Source organism: Muntiacus reevesi, chromosome 2 (genome assembly GCF_963930625.1).
Source record: "Muntiacus reevesi chromosome 2, mMunRee1.1, whole genome shotgun sequence".
Taxonomy (NCBI): Eukaryota; Metazoa; Chordata; class Mammalia; order Artiodactyla; family Cervidae; genus Muntiacus; species Muntiacus reevesi.
In genome coordinates, this window is record NC_089250.1 from 35804819 (window position 1) to 35831661 (window position 26843).

At 37.8% G+C, this 26843-nt stretch overlaps 1 protein-coding gene and 1 long non-coding RNA gene across 2 annotated transcripts in view; one reads left to right on the forward strand and one right to left on the reverse strand.

Annotated features, from left to right (window-relative positions):
* The window catches only part of ODAD2 (outer dynein arm docking complex subunit 2), a 149579-nt gene that overhangs the window by 94438 nt on the left and 28298 nt on the right, over positions 1-26843 (forward strand). The window contains exons 18-19 of the mRNA XM_065921256.1: positions 10867-11055; positions 12923-13144. Coding sequence (XP_065777328.1) covers positions 10867-11055; positions 12923-13144 — 411 coding nt within the window. The remainder of the gene's footprint in view (positions 1-10866; positions 11056-12922; positions 13145-26843) is intronic.
* Positions 1-26843, reverse strand: part of LOC136159256 (uncharacterized) — a 126371-nt gene that overhangs the window by 8270 nt on the left and 91258 nt on the right. The window contains exon 3 of the long non-coding RNA XR_010661436.1: positions 10857-10923. This is a non-coding gene — a long non-coding RNA (uncharacterized lncRNA). The remainder of the gene's footprint in view (positions 1-10856; positions 10924-26843) is intronic.

Genomic DNA, 26843 nt, shown 5'->3' on the forward strand with positions numbered 1-26843 from the left:
GAGATGTGAAAATTACATGTAGTGAATGGACTGCCTCTTTTCTTGCTGGGAAATATTTAAAGCTCCCTATCAGTGAATGAGTGAGGCAACAGAGTAGTTCAGTAATGAATCGTGGGATAATTGTGACAAATTAAGAGTCACCACGTAGGCTGCCACTGGACTTGCATTGTATTGCGTTGTAATTAGATGTATTAAACAAATGGAATGTGGGATTTTTGTAGGATGAAATGTTGACTTTTTCCCAGGAGGTCGGTGTCTCAGCTAGAAGCGTCAAATAATCCTTCATTCTGGAGGAAGTCTATATATTATAGTTTTTGATCAGTTACTGGTGATTAAAAAATGTACTAAGTGAAAGATAAATGTTTTTCCAGCCTAATAATTATCTGTCCGTACCTTATATGATTGAAAAATCAGGGTGTGAAATGTAAGTCTGTTTTATGGTCTTAAATTTTAAAGAGTATTTAAGATAAGAAATAAGCATCTTCAGTTTAAAAGCTGCTCAATATTCTTCAGTCTCTCAAGATCTAAAGAACAGAGGCTGAACTAAAAGTGAACTAAGTATAAAAATTGACTGCATATTTTTCCAAGTAGTTTTATTTAAAAGTATTTATTTAAGACTTAAGGAAAGTTTGTTGTTGTTTTCCTGTTAAGATTACTAAAAAGGACAGAGATTGTAAGATGTGACCTCTGTAGTGATGTTATTCAGTAAAATTCATGAGCTGCAAGTCTGGCTGCAGATGAAGAGCTGTTTTGTAAAAAGTGCGACATATTTGTAAATGGAAGTGAAAAGCTGTCCCTTTCCAGCTGAATGATCAAACACACTTTGGAGAAAAACAGTGGTTGAACAGGTGTTCAGCATTATGAACTTGTGCTGTAAAGAATGCAAAAACTGAATCTGGCAAAGATCCATGTATTAAATTCTTTGTTTTTAAGAACCAAAATTTCCTGCTGCAGAAAATCAACTCAAATTTGTGCTCTGTGAACAATAAGATAATGAAAAATTACAGAATTCACATAAAGAATGTATAATTATGTTATGCTACTTACCTCAAGCATTTTTCCAGCATTGATAAGAGCATGTTTCTTTAAACTATGACAGCCTTTTTAAATATTTTATTTTTGTGAATGATGTGAGATAATATTTAATTTTCTTAATTCTGTTCCTTTTCATTAATGACTTCTAAAAGTTTTTATTAATAAAAAGTAGAAAGTGTTAGTTGCTCAGTCATGTCCGACTCCTGCGATCCCATGGACTGTAGCCCACCAGGCTCTATTGGCCTTTTTATAAGAAATGATTCACATAATTCACATTAATTTGTAGTCACCACTTCCTTGTGAATTAGATGGGAAACAGGTATTTTATTTTGAAATAAATACTCTCTATAATTAAAACAGCTGTCGCACTGGGAAGAAAACTCAACCTGTCTACCAAATCAGTAATGTATCTATGCGATCACTTGGCCTTGTAACCTTCTTAAACCCAACTTTGCTACTTGTTTAGAAAATAGTATTTGGTTGTGAATTTTGATCTCAGAGGGAGAAAAAAGCCTCTAGTAACTTCAAAACCAGTGGCCTCAGGATCTGCCCCAAACAGAAGCCAATTCGAAGATGTTTGAGAGCTGTTCCCCAAAAGAAACGAGAAAAAGTTAATGTCTGAGAGATTAGAATACAAGCTTGGGCAGTTTTAGCTTCCTGACTACAGGTGTGACAGAACATAGCTGATGAAACCAGGCAGGAATCTGACATCACCCTCTGTTTAACTTCAGCTGCCCAATGAGCCATGCCCAATGAGGAAGCCAGAGAGAACCTGGACAAGAAGTACATAGAGCTGTAATTTCACACTGAGACGACTGCCACAGACACGGCTTAAGGAGCTCGCATTTGGTCTCCTTTGGGCCAAAGAATGTATAGCTGTCTACCATGTGCCAAAGAAGCTGCACAGGCTCTTAAAACACTGAAAAGCTGTTTAAAATGTAATCCGTGTTTGGTGGCCCACCTATCTAGGGTCGGCTGTTATTTTCAAGTCACCAAACAGTTTCAAGCATGCTCCTTATCTAGCCCACAGTTTCTAAAATCCTGTAAACTAAAGTGAACTGTATTACAGATATTTTTCCTGCGCGCCTGATTTTCAGCTTGGGATTTAAAGGGCCACAACAAGTGAGGGTGTGATTAAGCTTGTCTTCAGATCCCAGCTGAAAGGACCACTGTCTGTGGGGCAGATGTATTGCTTTCACCTGGATTCCCCTCCTGCCCTGCGACTGCTTCCCATTCCAGGCTTCTCAGTCCCTGTTCTGAAGAGGGCTGCAATGAAGTTGCTAGTTTAGGATGTCCCCTGCTTTGGGAGCATGGAGGCTTAGCCTCTGGACCACCAGGGATATCCCCATTTAACCACTTGATTTGAAAATATATTTTATCTGTCCCATCACTTCATGGCAAATAGATGAGGGAAAAGTGGAAACAGTGACATATTTTATTTTCTTGGGCTCCAAAATCACTGCACAGAGTGACTGCAGCCACGAAATTAAAATGTGCTTGCTTCTTGGAAGAAAAACTATGACAAACCTAGAAGGCATATTAAAAAGCGGAGACATCACTTTGCTGGCAAAAGTATGTATAGTCAAAACTATGTTTTTTCCAATAGTCAAGTACTGATGACATAAAAAGGCTGAGCATCAAAGAACTGATACTTCCAAACTATGGTGCTGAAGAAGACTCTTGAAAGTCCCTTGGACAGCGAGGAGATCAAACCAGTCAATCCTAAGGAGATCAACCCTGAATATTCACTGGAAGGACTGATGCTAAAGCTCCAATACTTTGGCCACCTGATGCGAAGAGCTGATTGATTGGAAAATACCCTGATGTTGGGAAAGATTGAGGGCAGGAGAAGGGGGCGATAGAGGATGAGATGGTTGGATGGCATCATTGATTCAATGGACATGAGTTTGAGCAAACTCTGGGAGATGGTAAAGGACAGGGAAGCTTGACATGCTGCAGTCCCATGAGTCAGAAAAGAGTCCCATGGGTCACAAACAGACACGACTTTAGCGACTGAGGAACAGCTTATCAGCTGCCAGTTACTTTGTTAAATGAAAAATGTCATCCATTGTTACATCATTATCTCTTCTTAGCCAAGAACTCCCAGGAACACACCCTGTACTTGACCACCATCAGAAACTGTGCCATCACAGTTCACAGACTGGGACATTGACTAGGACCCCAGTTTCTGATGCAGCGTTGTATCCCTCCATCTCTCTGGGCACATAGTATTTTTAATTTTTCTAAATTGAAATATGATTGTTTATAATATGATATAAGCGTCAGGTGTACAACACAGTGATTCACAGTTTTTAAAAGGTAGATTCCATTTATAGTTACTATAAAATATTGGCTGTATACCCTGAAAACAGGCACACTTGTTCCTGATCTTGGAGAGAAACTTTCAGTCTTTCACCATTGAGTATGATCTCAGCTGTGGGTTTTTCCTACTTGGCCTGTATTATGTTGAGATCATTTTCTTCTATTCCTAGTTTGTTGAACTTAAAAAAAAAAATCATATGAGGATATTAAGTTTTGTCAAATACTTTTTCTGCATCAACTAACATGCCCTTACAGGTTTGATCTTTATTCTTAGTGTAGGGCAGTATATTGATTTTCTTATGTTGAATCACCCATGCAATGCATGCCAAGTCCCTTCCATTGTGTCAACTCTTTGTGACCCTGTGGATTGTACCCTGCCAGTCTTCTCTGTCTATGGGATTCTCCAGGCAACAATACTAGAGTGCGTTGCCATGCCCTCCTCCAGGGGATCTTCCCGATACAGGGATCAAACCAGCATCTGTTACATCTCCTGCACTGGCAGAAGGTTTTTTTTTTTTTTTACCACAAGTGCCACCTGGGAAGCCCTGAATTCGTCATACTTTCTAGGAATAAATTCTACTTTGTCATGGGGTATAATCCTACTGAATTTGGTTTGCTAGTGTTTTGTTGAGGAGTGTAATTCTTTTTTATATTGTCTTTATCTAGCTTTGATGTCAAAGTAATGCTAGCCTCATACACTGCCTTTGGGAGTGGTACCTCCTCAGTTCTTGGAGGAGTTTGATGATTGCTGTTAATTCTTATTTAAATGTTCTGTAGAATTTGCAACTGAAACTATCCGGTCTTTTGTTTGTTTGAGGTTTTTGATTACTGATTCAATTTCCTTACTAGTTATAGATCTATTCATATTTTCTATTTCTTTATGGTTCAGTCGGTGTAGGTTATGTGTGTCTCATTGTTTGCTAAACCCAGGGTAGGCAATCAGGGAAGCTGAAGAAAATGGAAAGCTGGAAAAAGTTCCTACGAGGAGCCGTAGGGACTGCAGACAGTATTTATTTGCAGCAGCAAAGCCAAAATGCTTTATTCGCTAATTCTTGATGCTTCCGCAGTGGGCTGCAAAGGCTTTTCACGTGGTGCTTATGTAGGTATGACGCACGTGCGCTTTGCTATAGATGATATCAGCTGTTGCATTATAACCATGCAAAGTCATTGTTTACAGACAACAATGTGGGAGGAGAGAGAAAGAACGCGGGGTGAGAGAACCTGACCACCGCCATGTTGGCTGATTGTTATTTCCCTACAAAGTGTTTCTGGAAATTTATCCATTTCTTCTAGGTTATCCAATTTGCTGGCATACAGTTGTTGATGGCATTCTGTTACAATCCGTTTTATTTCTCTAAATTGTCTTGTACCTTCTTTCATTTTGGATGTGGAGGGTTTTTTTTTTCCCCTTCCTTAATCTAGCTAAGGATTTGTCAGTTTTGTTGATCTTTTTGAGTAGTCAACTCTTGGTTTCATTGATTTTTCTTTACTGTTTGTCTATTTTCTTCTTTAGGAAATAGTTATTTTTTCTTTAACTCATTGGTTATTTACAAGTGTATTGTTTAATTACTGATGAGGAAACGGAGACTTAGAGAAGTTGGGTAGCGGCTCAAAGCAATACAGCCAATAGTAATGAAACCAAGCTATGCTCCCAGCTGTTCTCACTATGTGACTTAAAGTCTTAAACCAGGGCTTCCCAAACTTTGATGCACATTGGAATTGTCACCTAAAGACCTTATGGGCACTGGCTCCCACCCCCACATGCTTTGATTTACTTGGCCCATCTTGAGCTGATGGAACATTAGAAGGTCTCCCAGGTGATGCTAATGTGCCGCAAAGTTTAAGAACTACTGCCTTAACAACTGTATTTTTACCTTCTTAAGGAATTTTTTTTTTTTTAAGGTGAGAATGCTTGGATAAATTATTTACCTCTAAATATCCTAGTTAGCTTACTTGGTTTCTCAAAGGACAGTATTAAACAGAAATAAATAAATTTTACCATGTGAAATTTAATCAAAAGCTTCTCCTTTTATGTGAAAAATCGTCCAACCCAATTTATACAATAAAAAGCAGCTAGAATCCTCAAAAATGCAGAATAGGAGAGTGCTAGCTACACAGTAACTCACTTGTAGAAGATGTAGGGGTTTTGGCTGAATTGCAGAGCTTAACATGAGTTCATTGACCCTGTACCTGCTGAAGTAGCCGCCACAGCAGAAGCACCGAGTGGAGCTCTTGGAGTTGAGAAATCTGCCAACTTCTGCTCCAGTCAGACCACGTCTGCTAAATTCTAGGTGTGTTCTCAAAGAAGCCGATAAGTAAGAGGGAAGACCGATAAAAACCACTTACTATGAAAATCAGTTACAGGTACACAGAAGAGGAGGAAGACCAGAGAGCCAGTTTCAGATGTTAGAACGTTGCTGAGCATGAGGATTCTTTGCAAGTGTTAGGTTGGTGCAAGCATAACGGTGGTTTGGGACCATGAATTTTAAATCATTATAACTAGGTTCAAACTCATCTTTATTAATCAAAACAGGAAGCATTGCAGTCAACACCTTTTTGCCAACGAGAAATAAGTTTGCTTATTCCTGTAGCATGAAAATCCGCTCTTCAGGATTTGACAAACTCTGCCTCCTGCTGGTCATAGAAGAGTTTACCCTGCAAAAAGTAGTCAAGATGCTTGAAGTGTAATTGGTTATCAAGAGGTCAGGTGAATATGGCAGATGAGGCAGACTTCATAATCCAATTTGTTCAACAGAAAAATATAATGTAACAGACCCAACAAGTAAACTGTTGGAGAAGAACCTCTTCATAAATTATAGACTCTTTTTCTTAAGAGTGTAGTATATCATACAGTTAATTTTTTTAAGTTTATGGTTTCAAGTATTATTCTTAGCCTGACCTACACAATTCACTGATTAGATCTTAACCAGAAACTGTCTTACACATCTTAATCTGTTGGTTACTGATTACAAGTGGGAAAAATTCTAAATATATGTATTTTAAAATTAAAATATATATAAGCTTATATATGCACAGTTGATTTACATATAATAGCTACTAGATGATAATACATCTTATATTATTTAGCATCTTGTACTTATAAACTTCTTTAAAATATGTCATCGGTTAAAAATGTCCTTTAATTACCTCTATAAGCCTCTGAATACGTGAAAGTGAAAGTGTTAATTGCTCAGTTGTGTACAACTCTTTGCCAGGTTCCTCTATCCATGGAATTCTCCAGGCAGAATGCTGCAGTGGGTTGCCATTCCCTTCTCCAGGGGATCTTCCCAACCCAGGGATGGAACCTGGGTCTCCCGCATTGCAGGCTGATTCACAAGGGTGCTTCACAATTTAGACTTTCTCATTAATAGAATTGCATCTAAAGTAGAATCAACACAAGGCGTAGTAAAATGGAAAATAAAATCACAGTTGACTGTGATATTTTTAAAAATTATCTTAAATTCAGCTAAGGAAATAGAGAAAAATCAGAACTATTAACTTTAAAAAAATTTATCATGTGCAAATTAATTGGATAAAGTTTAATACAAAGTTTAATACATTTTCTGCTACATAGATCTAGACTGAGCCACTGCATTATTTATTTTACCGAAAATTAATTTATTTTTCCTTCAGTTCAGAAGGAAAGGAATAATAATTGAGGTTCTACTTTCCAGTTTTGAAGGACTATATTTGAAAGTGTCAGGTAATTCCAATCATGTGTATATATATGTATGTGTGTGTATATTTAAGTTGTAGGACTTGTTTACTAGCAACAGAAAAAGGACCTTATTATGATAGAGCCCACAAACTAACTGTTCTTGAGTATACAGAGGTATATTTAGAATTTGAAAAGAAATTTACTGAATTTACCTTTAGGACAAGATTTGCCTGTTCAGTTTTAGTTTCGTGGACGTGCTATTCTAATGTGAATGTAGCATTTTTGAAATTTTTTTTTATGTGCAGTGTGCTATTTTAAAATCTGTTTCAAATGTTATGCATTGTATGGTCTCTATATGACCCGGAGTAGTATAGTGTTTTTATAGCCCTTCTGGTCAAAAATTTTTGTCTTAAGTCATGTTACACTTGCCTTGCATGTGCTTTAAAAGTTGCATTGTATGTATCTCACCTCATCAGAAAGCTGCCGGTTCTTTTTGCTGGAGGCAAAAGAGGGAATTTCAAGCCTATTAGTTTACTTGCTCTGTGCCAAACATCCAGTTTTCTGTTTTATTCATTAGTCTGTAAATAATAATCTGCATTAATGTTTTCCTATTAGTTGAATTTTAACCAAAAATATTTAATATTAAATACTTAATTTTGTTTAATTTGAACTTGACCCCTTCCCCTACTTATTCAACCATTCAAGCTAATAGCAGCATGAAGGTGTTTCATATTCTCTTTTTAATTATGGTTTTTTCTTTGGAGATGTCACTGGCAAACAACTTCATCCCTTTTGGAATTATTAACTCTCTAAATTGGGAGGCTTCTTCTGACTGTTTATAAACTAACTTTAATGTGACAACTTCAACTATTGGTACTTCCAAGTCCACGCACACAGTGTGTAGTGAAAAGATACTAAATGAGAAATCGAGAGATCTGCTTTTCCACCTTTGTCACTCACTGTGCATGAACCTTCAGACTGCCTGTCTGTAAGATGAGGGTGCCATGGTTCCTTATGCAGAGCTGTGGACTCCAGAAGAGATAGTGTATGCGGAAGTCTTAAGTAAATTGCAAAAAGAAAAAAAAAAATAGGCTCTTGTTACTGTATTACTATTATTACTATCATCATCATTATCATCATTATTATTAAAGATTTTTCCATTATAGATGAAAAGTTGAATTGTCTATAACCAATATTGTACCAGGACTGAAACTGGCAAAGACTAGTTTTTAAGATATGTGAGAAGGTGGAAAATGTAGTGAATTTGCCCAGCCGCTCAGCATTAGTGAAAGACAGTTTTGGCAGAGGAATTACTTTTTCCATCCTCAAGTTTACTGTCTCCCTTTCCATAGAAACTATGTGAGGCAAGAAGTCATGTGTCTAAAACCTTTGAACCTAAAAACGAAAAAAAGAAAAAAATAGAAAGCTCAGGGCCTGTAGCCTTGAGTGTAGCACAGATTATCAGTGTAAACTGTTCTGAGACCCTGGCGAGCCGCACCCATGACCTTGCTGACACCGGAGCGCTGGATCTTGTATCACACACCTCGGGGAGCTCCCGGATCAGAGGCAGGTGTGGTCACTGTTGCTATTCGTCCCGGTGCTGCCCCAGTGATGTGGCTCACAGGCTCCATGATGACCCCTCTCAGAGAGCCAGAAAGTCACCAGACTGGCAGGCCAGTTCATTTACACTCTGTCTCACCAAGCTAGCACCCTCTTCTTTTTAGTGTTTGCAACTGTGGTTAAGTATCTTAAAGCTATAATCCCCTTATTCCTTTTATTTTTTTATAATTCAACAAACATTTATTAAAAGTCCTCTGAGTGACAGAGTGAGATATCCCAAGTGAGAGTCAAAGACCAGGTGTCTCTCTCTCTCTTTTTAAAAAATTTTTATTGAATATTTACTCAAATAAAATTTTATTTAATTTTTATTGCATTTTATTATTTGATTTTTCTTTCTGTTGTACACCAAAGAGAATCAGCTATGCAGATACATATATCCCCTCCCTTTTGGATTTTCTTCCCATTTAGCTCACCACAGAGCACGGAGTCGAGTTCCCTGTTCTGTACAGTAGGTTCTCATTAGTTCCCTATTTTATACATAATATCAATAGTGTCTGTTTCTCAGTCCCAATCTCCCAGTCCATCCCACCTCCCCTTCCCCACTGGTATCCATATGCTCTCTACCTCTGTGTCTCTGTTTCTGCTTTGCAAATACGATCCTCTATAGCATCTTTCTAGATTCCACGTATATGTGTTAATATACAATATTTGGTTTTCTCTTTCTGACTCACTTGGTGACTGGTCTTGAAGAACTCACATATTAATGGGGAAGGGACCCATAAGAAAATCATTACAATATGATGGAAAAAATGGTTATAGATTCCTTTGGTTCTAAATAGCCAGATCAGACTTTAGCATTACTTGACTCAGCATCTCAGCAGTGTCTCCCAGGACCAGGCTCTTGTCCTCCTCCTGTTCTACCATTCTCAGTGTTGTTATACATAGGAAAACCCTTCCAGAAGACTTCTGATTTGTCATCCAGAACTCAGGTGCCATAATTGGGCCATATGTAGGCTGCCCCTAACCAAATCGTTGGCAAGGGGCAGGAGACTTCCAGGACAGGCTGAAGCTCCAGGTCAGAAGCGGTCTGTCCTGATACTTGTCTGAGAATTAGATAACCAAGCAAAACCAGGACTTGGCAAACACAAGAGGATGAGGAAATGGATTTTTGGAGAAAACTACCTACAAGAATGTGGAGGGGAGGGAGTGACCATACTGAGAAGGGAAGGCCAGTGGGTGGGTGGGGAACTTCATGGAGGAGCTGTTATTTAAGCTGCTATCAAAAGATGTCAGATTTTCAGAATGGAGCAGGAGTTTGTAGTTGGGTAGAGCTAAACTCCAGGTAAAGAAAATAACTTGGTAATTTAGGGAACAGCAGTAATCCTAGAGTCTGGAGCATTATTTATGCAGAAGAGTATAATGGGAAGTAGAGCTTCCCAGTTGGCTCAGTGGTAAAGAATCTGCCTGCAATGCAAGAGACACAGGTTCAATTCCTGGGTTGGGAAGATCCCTTGAAGAAGGAAGTGGCAACCCACTCCAATATTCTTGCCTGGGAAATCCCATGGGCAGAGGAGCCTGGCAGGCTACAGTCTGTGGGATTGTAAAAGAGTCAGACACGACTTCGTGACTAACAGCAACAACAACATGCTGGGAAGTAAGACAGGAGATTGGGAGAATACGTGAATGTTGTTTCGTCCTGAAGGAAATGTACTCTCCCCCTCTTTTCATCTGTACATTCCTGTCTCTTCTTCCCATTGTCTTTGCCTTGCTCAATTGTGTTTTGTTAATTTTTGTGTTTTATTAATTAAGACTCAGTTGTGTTTTGTTAACTTCTGTATCCCCAGTAGTTATCACACTGACTCATGCAATAGTTGTTCAGTACACATTTGTTGAAGCTGAACTGTGTCTGTGTATGTGCTGTATATTGTTGTTTAGTCACTCAGTCGTGTATGATCCTTTGTGACCCCATAGACTGTAACCCACCAGACTCCTCTGTCTGTGGGATTTCACAGGCAAGAATATTGAAATGGGTTGCCATTTCCTTCTCCAGGGGATCTTCCCAACCCAGGGATCAAACCTGCATCTCCTGCATTGGCAGGTGGATTCTTTACCATTGAGTCACCAGGGAAGCAAGTATTATATGTACGCACATACATAAAAATTATATAACATATAAATAAACTGAATTTTTTCATACCACTCACAGCCTTATCATTACTTTGCACTTTTTTTAAAAAAATGCTAAATATGGGTTTCTGTTTGATATCATCTTTATTTTTACCGTTATCTAGGATGCTGGAGAAATGGTTCGTTCCTTCGTTGGTGGTTTGGAACTTGTTGTCAATTTACTGAAATCAGAAAATAAAGAAGTGTTGGCGAGTGTATGTGCTGTTATTACCAATATAGCAAAAGATCAAGAAAATTTAGCTGTTATCACAGATCATGGAGTTGTTCCTTTACTGTCCAAGCTAGCAAATACAGTAAGTAATGCATCTTTTTATTTCAAAATGCATATTGTCATAAGTAGCAAAAACAATGACCTCAGAATCCAGAGACTTGGATTCAAGTTTAATATCCATCACTTGGATATTGTGAGAGTTAGTGAATTCATTTAATTTCTCTGAGACAAATAACCGTGAAAGTATATTTCAAACTGTAAAATGTTTAATATGCAGAATCTTTGTAAAAATAGAGGCTATTTTTCACTTATCATTGGCAAGTAAAGTGGTGGCAAGTATAAATGTTACTATCGAAGTGTTAACTATCATATCACCATCATCATTATTATGAGCCTTAAGATGATTATTCATGCCAACTTTAGAAGTTAAATGCTCCTTTCTAAGCTTAGCAAGCCTGTGTCAATGGCACCTCTGAGCTAAAAGATTTTGGCAATCACTGTATTCTTTATACAGAGCTGTGCCAGATAGAACAAGCAGCCTTCAGAGATAATGACTTCACCATGACCATAGGTATTTGAGCATGGCTTGGTCTGCCACTTGGCAGAAAAGTCATAAAGCAGAAATTCAGTGATTGGAAGCCTGTTTGATCTAGAAGACTTTGGGGCCAGTCTGATACTGAATTCCTAAGAATATCTGCCATTTCCAGTTAAGGACTCCCAAGTCCTTAATCAAGAGAACAGTGTAATTAATAAACAGAAAATTAGAGCATTGTTCAGTTGTATTATACCTGTATGAGGTAATTACATCCAAAAAGAAGGAGATAGTCTACATAAACAGCACAGAAGGACTTCCCTATAGCTCAAAGGGTAAAGAAACTGCCTGCAATTCAGGAGACCAGGGTTCGATGCCTGGTTCAAGAAGATCCTCTGGAGAAGGGAATGGCAATTGACTCCAGTATTCTTGCCTGGAAAATCCCATGGACAGAGAGGGCCTGGCAGGCTACAGTCCATGGGGTCGCAAAGAGTCAGACACGACTGAGCGATTAACACACACAATCAGAAAGGAAAATGGCGGACTCAACACCTGACCTTGTTTACTGCCTTGTCTTCTTCCTCTGAGGAACCAAGGTATATTACTGATGCGTAAGTATTCCTAGGGTGAAGAGGTAGAATGAATCCACTTATCCAAGTTATCTGACAGGGTCCCTTAAGAATGTCCAATATTCCTTAATTATTTTTTATTATTTGACCACTGGATGATCTGTAGCTCTGTGTTGTGAGTAGACTTACTCAGAAGGAAATTGAGCCTTGAGCAAATAACTAATGCCCGACACCTGATCACCTTTGCCTGCATGTATTCCATTCAGTTCATAAAAAGAACCTTGATCCATTGGTGACCCACCAAAATACTAGTTTCCATCAAGACACCAACTATGTAGCCAGTGGGTAGTTAACATCTAAGAGTGGTTCCCAACCTTGTTGGCACCAGGGACTGGTTTTGTGGAAGACAGTTTTTCCATGGACCGGGAGTGGGGGTGGGGGATGCTTTCAGGTTGATTCAAGGGCTTCCCTGGTAGCTCAGATGGTAATGAACCTGCCTGCAATGCAAGAGACCCAGGCTTAATCCCTGGATTGGGAAGATCTCCTGGAGAAGGGAATGGCTACCCACTCCAGTATTCTTGTCTGGAAAATTCCATGGACACAGGAGCCTGGTGGGCTACAGTCCACTGGGTTGCAAAGAGTGAGGCAGGACTGAGCAACTAACACTTTGGCTTTTAGCACGTTGGCATTTTATTGTACATTTTATTTCTATTATCGGCTTCACCTCAGATCATCAGGCATTAGAGCCTCGAGGTTTGTTGTTGTTCCGTTTTGGGGACCCCTCATCTAGAGCATAAGCGTCACAGGGTCATTACGATGCACATACACAGTTCGTTTCCCTTGTGCAGAATAACGACAAACTGAGGCGTCACCTAGCAGAAACAATTTCACGTTGCTGTATGTGGGGCAGAAACAGAGTGGCCTTCGGCGAACACAAGGCAGTGGCTCCCTTAGTGCGGTACCTGAAATCAAATGACACCAACGTGCACAGAGCAACAGCCCAAGCCTTGTACCAGCTCTCGGAAGATGCCGACAACTGCATTACCATGCACGAGAACGGCGCCGTCAAGGTACTGTTGATCAGCTTGGTGCGATAGTCCAAGTTAAGTCAGTGTACGCTGGAAAGAAACTTAAGTAATGTGAAGGTTTTACTAAAAGGGGTATTTGAACACACAAAACTACCTACTTGTTGCATCACGACTGTGTATGGGTCATGTGTTACCATGATCATGGTTTGTCCTGCCGAAAAGTTGTGTGAAAATAGATTCCTTCTAAATCAAAGAATATAATATGTACTCAGTTAACTAAGTAATTGTTCCATAATTTGAATTGGATTAAACAAAACATATGTTTTTAGGGAGGGACTCTGGTGGCTCAGATGGTAAAGAATCCGCCTGCAGTGTAGGAGACCCCAGTTCAATCCCTGGGTCAGAAGATCCCCTGGAGAAGGGAATGGCTGCTCACTCCAGTATTCTTGCCTGGAGAATTCCATGGACAGAGGAGCCTGGTGGGCTACAGTCCATGGAGTCTGAAAGAGCTGGACACAACTGAGCAAACAACACTTTTCAAACAAAATGTATAGTGCATGAACAATCAGTGATATTCATAACTCTGTTTAATGTTTTATTTACTTAGCACTTATATAGTAAATAGAGGCACCAGCTACACAGGAAAGGAGCTGACAAGCAGCAGCTAGATAGTCTTGCCAGTCTTACCCGTAAGCAAAGAGCCAATTCAAAGCCTTTTTTTTTTTAAAGAAAACAAACTGTGTGTCAGATTTTCTTTGCCTTTAACTAATATCCAGTAGGAAACTTTCTGTGCATAGACTTTTATGTATCTGTGTGTTGGGAACCACCTTGAGCTTCTGAGTGGAGTATTTTTGTGACAATGTATATAAAAATACTTAAGAGTACATGAATAGCTTACAAGTATTAGGAAAAATTGATTTCAAGTTACAGTTCTTTTCTACAGCTTGTTTCCTTGTACAATGTAATTTTTACTGTCCAGTGTCTCAGTTTGGAGCCTATGACAGCCAGAGGCATTTACATTTTGAAGTGTATGTCCAAAGTTAGCTTGATCTTTTAAACAAAAGCAAATAAAATCTTGAGTTAATGTATCTTTCAAGCTTATATGTGCTGAATATGAAGATAGGCCTGGTGAGCTATAGTCCATGGGGTTGCAAAGAATCAGACACAAGTGAGCAACTAACTCTTAACTTACAAAACATCTTCAGAGGAATAAGATTCTTAAAATGCCAGTTGGTAATTTTTTGAGGTGATTATTTTAATTTATCCTTTAAACCTATTAGAGCTGAAGAACATGATGTTAATTTTTCTGAATTTAAACCCAATTAAACCCAAGTGTGTCAGCTTTTCCATCATAAATCCATTTTTACAGCACACAAGTTAGGCCATATTGATTTCTTCAAGCAAAAATACTGGCATAAAAAGCACTTTTTAAACTAAGCACCAATTTTTTAAAGTTAATTATACAAGATATACTGGAATGTTAACTTCAAGTTGCTGAAGAATGGTAAAAATGCCATCACTTCTATGTGATCATGTTCACACTTCAAAAAAGATTTTCTAACTTAAAATTATACATTCTATTATTGAATAAGTATAGTCTAATATACATAGCCTAAAGACTTTTTAAAAACTGAAGCTATAAAAGTTAAGTACCTGGTAAAGTGTCAGACATATACCATGCTTAGACAATTGCCAGTTCCTTTAAGAAGAGAATTTCTAGACTACTCAGAATTCAAATTTAATAATGTTTACCTGTTACACTTCAATTTCCATATATACCAGCTATATATGCAAGTCTCAATGATTTCTTCTAACACAAGTCCATAGGTAATCTAAAATCATTTACGAATTGTGCTGTGCTACGAAAAGTGTTGAAACCATGTTCACCCACCCACATAGCTTATGTAAATCAGAAAATAAAGTAATAAAAATGATTAGGGTGAGGGGACAGGATAGAGAACAACACAGAAAGTTGGATTTGTTGCCCTTGAGACCCCTTCCCAGGTCAACTAAGGGTATCTTGAGGGTCTCTCTGCCTTGCTCACCTGCATTGCCAACTACCTGCCATTTCTAATAGAGGATGAGTGTAAAAATATGATTCTTATAAGCTTATTGTAGGCTGCTCTATCCTGACACAGAGACTGTCTTTATGGTGGGCTCTCCCTCATGTGGCCGTGGGGGAAGCCTGAGGACCTGTGTCTCCCTTCTTTGGTTTTAAAGAATTAAAATTGTGGATGATAGTGTACTGGGTGTTGGTAGAACCCAGTGGGGTTTGATAGTTTCGTGGATGTGAGGAATAAAGGAAAGTGTTGAGTCAAAATTAACTCCAGGTTTTGGGCTAAGTGGAGAGAAAGGACGTTTCCATCAACCAAGACAATGCAAGAAAATATAGGCACTTGTTGTTATTCAATCGCCAAGTCCTTTCTGACTCTTTGCAACCACATGGACTGCGGCATGTAGTCTCTTACCATCTCCTGAAGTTTGCCCAAGTTCATGTCCATTGCACTGGTGATGCCATCCGACCATCTCATCGTCTGTGACCCTCTTCTCCTTCTGCCTTCAATCTTTCTCAGCATCGGGGTATTTTCCAATGAGTCAGCTGTTCACATCAGGTGGCCAAAGTATTGGAGCGTCCTTCCAAAGAATATTCAGGGTTGATTTCCTCTAAGATTGACTGTTTTAACCTCCTCACTGTCCAAGGGACTCTCAAGAGTCTTATCCAACACCACAGTTCAAAAACATCAGTTCTTTGGTGCTTAGCCTTCTTTATGGTCCAGCTCTCATAAGCATATCAGGGTGTTACAGTACCTGCAGTCAATGTGTCGCATTGTATAACTGCTAACATGCTAACACTTCTGACCTCAAATGCACATGAACTTTATCCACTAATTTGGCAAATCCCTGACTGTTTTTGTTCCTAAATGCTACAGCACCTTACTAGTCAAATGCGGACAGTTAGCCCTTCTTATTGGTGGGTTCTATTCCACAACCATAGATTTAACCAACCATAGATCAAAAATATTTAGAAAAAAAATTCCAAAAGGTTCCAAAATGCGAAACTGGAATTTTCCACATGTACTGGCAAATATTTACATATCATTTACATTGTATTTACAACTATTCACATTGCATTTACGTTGTATTTGTTGTTGTTCAGTCGCTCAGTCATGTCTGAGTCTTTGCAACCCCATGGACTGCAGCACGCCAGGCTTCCCTGTCCTTCACTATCTTCCTGAGTTTGCTCAAACTCATGTCCATTGAGATGATGATGCCGTCCAAGCATCTCATCCCCTGTTGCCCCCTTCTCCTCCTGCCCTAAATCTTTCCCAGCATCAGGGTCATTGTATTTTATATTGTAAGTAATCTAGAGGTGATTTAAAGATGTACAGATGGCCAACAGGCACATTAAAAGATGATCAGCATCATTTATCATCAGAGAAATGCAAACCAAAACTGCAGAGAGGTAACACCTCATACCATCAGAATGGCTGTCATCAAAAGACCACAAATATCAAATCTGGCAAGAAAGTGGAGAAAAGGGAACCTTTGTGCACTGTTGGTGGAAATGTGGATTGGTGCCACCATTGTGGAGAACAGTGTGGAGATTTTTCAAAATGTAAACATAGAAATACCATATGGTCCAGTACTTGCACTTCTGTGAGTGTATCTTAAGAAAATCAAAACACTAATTTGAAAAGATACAAGAATCCCAATGTTTATATCAGCATTATTTACAATTGCCAAGATAAGGAAGCAACCTAAATATCCATCAACAGATGAATAAATAGGATGTGGTGTGTATATATACACAATATGTATATACATATACACAATAGAATGTATGTATATATACACAATAGAATATTACTCAGCCATAAAAAAGAATGAAAATTTGTCATTTGCAGCAACATGGTTGGATTTGAGGGCGTTATGTTAAGTGAAATAAGTCAGACAGAGAAAAGTGAATACTGTAATGTTTTCACCTATATATGGAATCTGAAAAAGACAACAAACTAGTGAATATAAGAAAAAGAAACAGACTCACAGAAAACAAACTAGTGATTAGCAGAGGGGATGAGGAAGTGGGATGGGGAGAGGTAGGGGTGAGATTTTAAAAAGTATTAATGCAAACAGTGCTTAGTCGCCCAGTCGTCTCTGACTCTTTGCAACCCCATGGACTGTCCATCCAGGTTCCTCTGTCCATGGGGATTCTCCAGGCAAGACTACTGGAGTGGGGTGCCATGTACTCCTCCAGGGGATCTTCTGAACCCCGGGATCCAACCCAGGTCTCCCGCACTACAGGCAGATTCTTTACAACCTGAGCCACCAGGGAAGCCCATTAATACAAACTACTGTGTATAAAATAAACTACAAGGATACATTTTGGTCTTCCCTGGTGGCTCAGTGGTAAAGAATGCATCTGAAATGCAGTAGTTGCAGGAGACGCAGGTTCAATTCCTAGGTCAGGAAGATCCCCTGGAGGAGGGCATGGCAACCCACTCCAGTATTTTTGCCTGGAGAATCCCATGGACAGAGGAACCTGGTGGGCTGCAGTCCATAGGGTCACAAAGAGTTGTACACGACTGAAGTGACTTAGCATGCACACATATATTGTACAGCACAGGGAATATAGCCAATATTTTGTAATAACTATAAAGAAGTATATAATCTTTTCAAATTGTGAATCATTGTATTGTACATCTGAAACTAACATAATATTAACCATCGACTATACCTTAGAAGCACAAGCTGGAATCAAGATTGCTGGGAGAAATATCAATAACCTTAGATATGCAGATGACACCACCCTTATGGGAGAAAGTGAAGAGGAACTAAAAAGCCTCTTGATGAAAGTGAAAGAGGAGAGTGAAAAAGTTGGCTTAAAGCTCAACATTCAGAAAGCTAAGATCATGGCATCTGGTCTCATCACTTCATGGGAAATAGATGGGGAGACAGTGGAAACAGTGTCAGACTTTATTTTTTGGGCTCCAAAATCACTGCAGATGGTGATTGTAGCCATGAAATTAAAAGACGCTTACTCCTTGGAAGGAAAGTTATGATCAACCTAGATAGCATATTAAAAAGCAGAGACATTACATTGCCAACAAAGGTCCGTCTGGTCAAGGCTATGGTTTTTCCAGTGGTCATGTATGGATGTGAGAGTTGGACTGTGAAGAAAGCTGAGCGCCGAAAAATGGATGGTTTTGAACTGTGGTGTTGGAGAAGACTCTTGAGAGTCCCTTGGACTGCAAGGAGATCCAACCAGTCCATCCTAAAGGAGATCAGTCCTGGGTGTTCATTGGAAGGACTGATGCTGAAGCTGAAACTCCAATACTTTGGCCACCTCATGCGAAGAGTTGACTTATTGGAAAAGACCCTGATGCTGGGAGGGATTGGGGGCAGGAGGAGAAGGGGACGACAGAGGATGAGATGGCTGGATGGCATCACCGACTCGATGGACATGAGTTTGAGTAAACTCTGGGAGTTGGTGATGGACAGGGAGGCCTGGCATGCTGCAATTCATGGGGTCACAAAGAGTCGGACACGACTGAGCAACTGAACTGAACTGATACCTTAATAAAAAGCTTTTAGAAAGTACATAGGACAATGTGTGTAGGTTATATGTAAATACTACATCATTTTATATAAGGAACTTGAACATCCATGGATTTAGGTATCCACGGGAGTCTTAGAACCAATCCCTGAGGGATAGCTGTGTACTTTTATTTCCTAGACCTGCAAACACTCCTGTAGCAGCTGCTTGTGAGCAATGTGGACAGGTTCCTTGACAATTACCAGAGTCATCCTGTCACCTTCATAAGTAGTTTATTCTAGAGTTAGCTGTTTCCCTGTACAATTTCCTCAACAGTAGCAGCTGCCATTATGTAGTGTATCTGTCTCATGCCAACTGATGTTTATTCTGTAGTAACAGCGAAGGAGCAGGCTCGAGGGTCAGGAATAGATTGAGTTCAGTTTCTAATGTGTTCCATTCAAATGTCCAGCTTGAGTTTTAGGTCTAGAGCAATGCTATCCAGTAGAAATGTAATGTGAGCTACATATGCCACTTTACATTTTCTAGTAACCCTGGTTTAAGAGAAGGTAAAGAAACAAGCAAAATTAATTTTAGTAATATATTTTATTTAACCCAGTATACTAAAGATATTATTTCAACATATAATCATTGAGATAAAATGCTAATGTTTTACATTATCTTTTCTTTGGTACTAAATCTCCAAATCGGGTGAATGTTTTTACGCTTATGATACATCTCAATTTGGACTGGCCATGTTTCAAGTTCTCCATAGGTGGTTAGTGGTTTTCTTATTCCACAGCATCGGACTAAGAACAGAAGAGCGGGAAGATTCAGGAAGTGTCATTGGAGAGTTATTAAGGCATGATGGAGGGTGGATAAGATGTTTTTGGCAGAGAGTTTAGCGAAGCCTGGGAAATGTCTACATTTTTGGTCATGGAGACTGTAAACCATGAGGAAGAGCCATCACAGTGAACTTAGGAAGTCGGCAGTTTAACCAGGAGTTCTGGGAGCCAAAGAAAGAACAGGCTACCAAAGGGTTTGTGTTTAAACACTTTTAAGCAGTCAACAAGGATTTCCTAATTCAGTTATGATGAAAAATAATCCTTGTATACTGTCCACCTGAAACTATCATAACATTGTTAACTGGCTATACTCCAATATAAAATAAAGAGTTGTTAAAAAATAATCCTTGCAGTAGAGCCTCTCCAGGTTAAACTCTCTTCTATAGGAACTAGTAAATACTCTGCTCTGATGGATACAGTGGGACAGGAATAATCCAGTTGTAATCCTTTTATGGTTTCATGCAGACTCCCTTCTCCAAGTATCAGCCCATGGTCTGTGTCATCACAAAACCTTGTGAACATAGAAGCAGAGCTGTTGGCAACTATTTTGAAAATATAAGACATCCAGGAGATATATCAAAGTCATTTGCTGATCATAACAAAACTGTAACATAAGAAAATGATTGAAAGAGGGCAAGAAGTTGCAGAAAATCTGAGCAAGACAAGCCCTTTCCTAAGGCAGAAAAGTGATCAAGTAGAAAGATGATGAGTACCTTTAAGAGGCGTGAACCTGCCTTCTCCATAGTGACATTGGGTTTGTTTATGCAGGTGTCTATACCAGGCAGATAAAAACTACCAATATCTTTCTGAAAGGCAGGAAATTGAAGAGGCTGCAGAAATGCAACCTGGAGTAGTCCCAGCAGTGGCAGAGTGAGGGAAGAGTGCTTCTATTTGAGTAGGGTTCCAGTAAGTTAGGTTTTAGTTTATCATATTTAACTTTAATATTATTTATGTGTCAGGTGTTTTCCTCATTTTATTTTTATTTTTAACTTACAAATGTAATAGCTTTATTAAATCTATGTGTAATTAACATATACATGTATATAATTAAAATATATTATTTGGTCAATTTTGACATTTATATGTATGTACTATGCATACACACATGCGCACACACACACACACACATGCAGACATAGACACACACCCCGCACACATAAAACCATTAAAATGTCAAGATAATGATGTCCCAAAGCTTTCTGCTAGCCCTTGGCAAACCTTCTTTCTCCTCACTGTCTTGGGGCAACCACTGATCTGCTTTCTATCAATATAGATTCGTTTTTATATGTTAGCATTTTCTAGACTTTAAATAGGGTCATACAGTACGTGCTCGACTTTTTGTTTGACTTCTTTCACTCAGCTGAATTGTTTTTATCTTCATCTCTGTTCTTACATGTATCACTGGTTCAGTCGTATTGCTGAGTAGTATTCCACTGTATGGATATACCACAGTTTGTCTTTTCACTTGTTGATGGACTTTCGAGTTATTTCCCATTTTAGGTTATTACAAATGAAGCTTCTGTAGATATTCATGTCCAAGTCTCATTTGGACATAAGCTTTCACTCTTCTTGGGTAAATACTTATGAGTGAGTGGCTGGATCATATGGTACCTATATGTTTAACTTTTGAAGAAATTGCCAAATCTACTTTCCAAAGTGGTCATGCTGTTTCACATTCACACCAGCAGTGTTTGGGAGCATCCCTACCAACACTTGGTATGTCCCATCTTTTTTATTTGAGATGTTTTGATAGATGTGCAATGGTATCTCATGGCTTCAATTTCAATTTTCCTAATGAATAGTAATATAGACTATCTTTTAATGTGTTTATATGCTAGCTCCATAACTCCTTTGGGAAAATGTTCACATTTTTTGACCATTTAAAAATTTCAGTTTCCTTAATATTGAGTTTCGAGAGTTCTGTATATATTCTGGATACAAGTTCTTTACCATAGGTATAATTGGCAAATATTTTCTCCCAGTTTGTAGCTAGTCTTTTTATTCTCTTAACAGTGTCTTTTAAAGAGTAGACATTCTTAAATTTGGTGAAATCCAATTGATCTTAAAAAGTGAATCATGCTTTTGGTGTTACATCTAAGAAATGTTTGCCTAACACATGGCCATAAGGATTTTCCATGTTTTCTTCTGGAAGTTTCACAACTTTTGGTTTTACATCTAAGTCTATGACCCATTATAAGTAAATTTTAGTTTATGATGCTAGGTGTGAATTGAAGTTAATTTAGGGAAAGGCATAAGGACATCATTTGTTGAAAAAATTTCCCTTTCTCCACTGATTTCTTTTGCAGTTATGGCAAAAGAAATCAGTGAATACGTATCTGTTTTGTTCCCTTGTTGTATTCATCTATATTTCTGCCAGTACCACACTATCTTAATTACCATAGCTTTGTAAAAAGTTTTAAAGTTACAAAGTATAAGTCTTCCTACTTTATTGTCTTTTGAAAGTTGTTTTGGCTATGCTAGTTCTTTTACATTTCCATACAAACTTTAAAATCAGTTCATCACTTTCTACAGTAAATGCTTCTGGACATTTTTGATTGGAATGACATTAAATCTGTAGATCTTTGGGGGAAAATTGATATCTTAACTATTGAATCTTACGACCCATTAAAAAGAACTATGTTTCCATTAAATTAGATCTTACTTAAAATCTCTCAGCTACATTCTGTAGTGTTCATCATATGGGTTTTTCACATCATCCCTATGTAATCAAGATTTTTTGATGCCACAGTAAACAGTATTTTTGAATTTCAATTTCTGTTGTTAATTGCTGTTATATAGAAATGTGATTGATTCTGTATATTAATCTTATATCCTGCAATCTTGTGAAACTAACTAACTAACTTATTTATTTACTCTAGTAGGTTTTTGGAGATCTGTCATTTTCTACCTACACCAGGAACTGGCAAACTTTTTCTTTAAAAAGTCAGATACTAAAAATAAGTCAGATATTGAATATTTTAGGCTTTATGGGTGGCATATAGTCTATATTGCAGATTCTTCTTTCTTTTATTGTTGCCATTGTTGTTGTTATTTACCATACAAAAATCGAAAAGCCATTCTATATTCTGTAAGCCATACAAAAACAGATTGTGGCTTGCCAGCTTTTCACATAAACAATCATGTCATCTCAAATAAAGATTTTCTTCTTTTCCAATCTGGATGTTTTTATTTCTTTTTTTCCTGATTGCACTGGCCAGAAAACTCTGCATAATGTTGGAAAGAAGCAGTAAGAGCAGATGTCTTAGTCTTAAGGTAATGCATTCAATCTTTTACCATTAAGTTTAATGTTAGCAGTAGGTCTTTCAGAGGTAGTCTTTATCAGGTTAGGGAAGTTCTCTTCTATTACTACTTTAATGAGAATTTTTTATCAGGAATAGATGCTCATTTTGTCAAGTGCTTTTTGTATATCTATTGATATCCTTTTAGGATTTTTTTAGTTTGTTATTATGGAGAATTACATTCATTTTCAAATGTTAAGCCAACTCAGAATTCTTTTTTTTTTCTTACTTTTTCTTCCTTTGAGGTAAACCCACTCTGTCATGATGTATTATCCTTTTCATACATTGTTGAACTTAACTTGCTAACATGCTGCTTATAATTTTGCATCTATATTTGTTTTTATAGTGTTTTTTTTTTTTTTTTTTTTTCCCGCTTATAATGTCTTTCTCTGTGTTGCTATCAGGATAATGCTGACTTCAGTGAATGAGTTGGGAAGTATTTCTTCCTACTCAATTTTCCTGAAGAGTTTTATAACCCTGGCATTATTTCTTCCTTAAATGTTTGGTAGGATCCAATTTCTTTAATCAATATAGGGCTGTTCATGTTACTTCTTCTTGAGTGAGCTCTGATATCTTGTATCTTTCAATGAATTAATTCATTTAATCTAAATTGTCAAATGCTTTGGCCTAAAGTTATTTTAAGTATTCCTTTATTCTTTTAATATATATAGAATCTGTAGTTGTAGCACAACTTTCATTCCTGATATTGGTAATTTTTGTCTTCTTTTTTTTTATCCTGAGCGATATGGGTAAAAGTCTATCAATTTTATTGATCTTTTCAAACAACCAGTTTTGTTTCATTGATTTTTCTCTATTGCTTTTTATTTCATTGATTTCCTTTATGATCTTTTTTATTACCTATCTTCTGATTAATTTGGGGGTCTCATTTTCTCTTGTTTGTCTAGTTTCTTAAAGTGGAAACTAAGGTAATTGGTTTGATACCTTTATTGTTTTCTAATAAATGTGCTTAGTTGTCCAAATTTTCCTCTAATATTGCATCTCAGAAGTTTTGATAAGTTATATTTTCATTTTTATTATTTCATTTCATAAGTTAAATTAGAAATACTTTATAATTTCCCTTTTGATTTCCTCTTTGGCCTATGGATTATTTAAAGATGTGATGTTTAGTTTCTAAATACTTGGGGATTTTTCCAGTGGCCTTCCTGTTATTGATCCACAGATCCTTCTGTTATTAAATTATAAATGATCCTTTATATATGATTCTTTGTTATTAAATTATAAAATTTAATGCCATTGTAGTCAGAGAACACACATTGTATGACTTGAATATTTTTAAAACATTTCAGACTTGTTCTATGTCCCAGAACATGGTTTGTCTTGTTAATATTCTATGTCCACTTGAAAAAAATGAGTATTCTGGTGTAGTTGGGGTAAAGTGTCCTATAAAGTTTAATGAAGTCAAGTTGGTTAATATTGTTGTTCAAGTATTCTACATCTTCACCGATTTTGTAATTACTTGTCCTACCAGTTTTTGTGGATTTGCCAATTTCTACTTGCAGGTCTATCAGTTTTTTTTCCCTTCATATTTTGATGCTTTCTTATTAGTTGCATAAATTTTTAGGAATAGTATATCCTATCAATGACCCTTTATCACTCTGACATGATTTTTATCTCTGGTCATATTCTTTGTTTTGGAATCTACCTTTTCTACTATTAATAGAAACCCTGATATTTTTTCTTTGGTTACTAGTAGCATGCTAAATTCTATAGCTTTTTCTATCCATTTATCTGTTTGTATGTCTTTGTTTAAAGTGGTTATTTATAGGCCGCATATAGTTGGGACTTGCTTTTTTGTTCCAATTACAACCTCTGCCCTTGTGGGGGATGTAAGAGGGAGTTGCTGCTGCTGAGGAAGAGCCTATACTATTTACGTTTAATGTACTATTGACATGGCTGGCTTTAAATATATCATCTTGCATGTTTTTCTCTTTTTCCTGTCTGTTCTTTATTCCCTTCTTCTGTCTCCCCTTGGGCTTATTAAGTTTTTTATTATTCCATTTAATCTCTTTAGTCACCTTACTGGTTATGATTCTTTGCTGAATTTTAGTGATTGCTTTAGACTTTGAAGTATGCATATTTAATTCAGCATAGTAGTGGACTTCAAGTTACAGCATACATAGAAACATAGTCTGAGAATCAGACAACATAAGTTCATTTCTGTCCTCTCAGCTTTTGTGCTATTGTTGCCATGCACTTGACTGCTGGTGGTGGTGGTTTAGGCGCTAAGTCGGGTCCGACTCTTGCGACCCCATAAAATCCACAGTACATTGTTCTCATTTTGGGCTATAAATAGTTACCGTTTACAGATATTTAAACCAACAGGAAAAAAGTACTACTTATTCTGTTCTGTAGTGCAGCTTTTCATCTGGTGTCCTATTCTTTCTGCCCAAAGTACTTTTAACATTTCTTAGAGCACACTTTTCTTGATGATAAATTCTTTCAGCTTCTGTTATGTCTATAAAAGTTTTATTTTGTCTTTGTTTTTGAAAAATATTTTTGCTGGGTGTAGAATTTTACACTGACTTTTTTTTTTCCTTTCAGAACTTTAAACATATCGCCCCATTTTATTCTCACTCGCCTTATTTCTGAAAACAATCTGCTGTCATCTTTATGTTGCTTCACCTGTATGCCATGTGTCTTTTTTCTTTGGGTACTTTAAAATTGTATTATTTTCACTGATTTTGGGCAACTTGATTATGATGTGCCTTTGTGCCTTTTTATTTTTTTTCATGTTTCTTGTGCTTGAGGTTTGTTGAGCTTCTTGTATCTGTGAGCTTAATTTCATCAAATTTAGAAATTTTTGAACCACCATTCTTCAAATATTTTCCTTTTCTCCGTCTCTTTCTACTGTCCTTGGAAACTCCATTTCCACTGATATGTGGCTGCTTCAAGTTTTCCTACAGCTCCCTCCCATGGTGTTAAATTTTTTAGTCCTTTTTCTTTGTGTTTTAATTTCTGATATTTCTATTTCTTTGTCCTCAAGGAGAATTTTTTTTTGCAGTGTTAATTAGCCTTTATTTACACTCAGTGAGTTTTATATTTCAGATACTATAATTCTCACCTCTCAAAATTCAATTTGAGCCTTGTATCTCTACTTAATATGGTGAATCTTCTCTCTGGCTTCTTGCATGTACAAAGTTGAGTTCTAATTACAGTTCTAATATCATTTCTGGGTTGCTTTCAATCATCTGACTTTTCTATTTATCATGAATCACTGGACATCAGACCATGAGTTTTTAATGTGTTGGGTATTGGATATCTTTTTCTTGTATTTATTTAAGTATCCTTGAGTTTTGTTCTGGGGCGCAGTTATGCGACTCTGACACAAGTTGGTCCTTTCAGTTCTTGCTTTTATGCTGTTTTGGCAGGAATAGAGTAGGTCTCATTCTTCCCCACTTCCCAGGCAAAAGATCCTTCTGGTTATTCTACCTGACACCCTGTAAATTATGAAGTCTGCTACCCTGAGGCACTGTTCCTGACTGTGTGTGAACTTCAGAGATTGTTCCATCTTTTAGGTGGTCCTTTTCCTGCACACGGGTGATGATGAGTACTGCCCCAGGGGTCCAGGGACACTGATGCGGGTCTCCAGAGGTCCTGCCTCTCCCCTCTAGTAACCTGCCCTGAAGACTCGAGTCACCAAAGTCCCCCAGACTCCCCTCTCTGACTCTCAGCTCAGGGAGATGGCTGAGCTTTGTATGCATTCTCTCTTCCTGTGCTGCAACCTGGAAACTCTCTCCAGGCAGCAACAGTCTCTCCAGGCAGTAAATTTTCTCTAGGCAGTAGGCTGGGAGACCCTTTAGGGCTCACCATTTTTGTTTCTCTTTTCTCAGCGATCACTGTGCTTTGTTTGCGTCTGATGTCCAATGGCTGGAAGGCCATTGTTTTTTATATTTTTCCATTACTTGAGACAGGAAAGCAAATCCAGTCTCTATTACCCTATCTTGGCATGAAGCAGAATTCTTATTTTCCTTTTAGATTTTTCTCTTATGTAATAAATTCATGGAAAGTGATAGCTGGCCGAGGCAAGTTATCCATTTTAAACACAT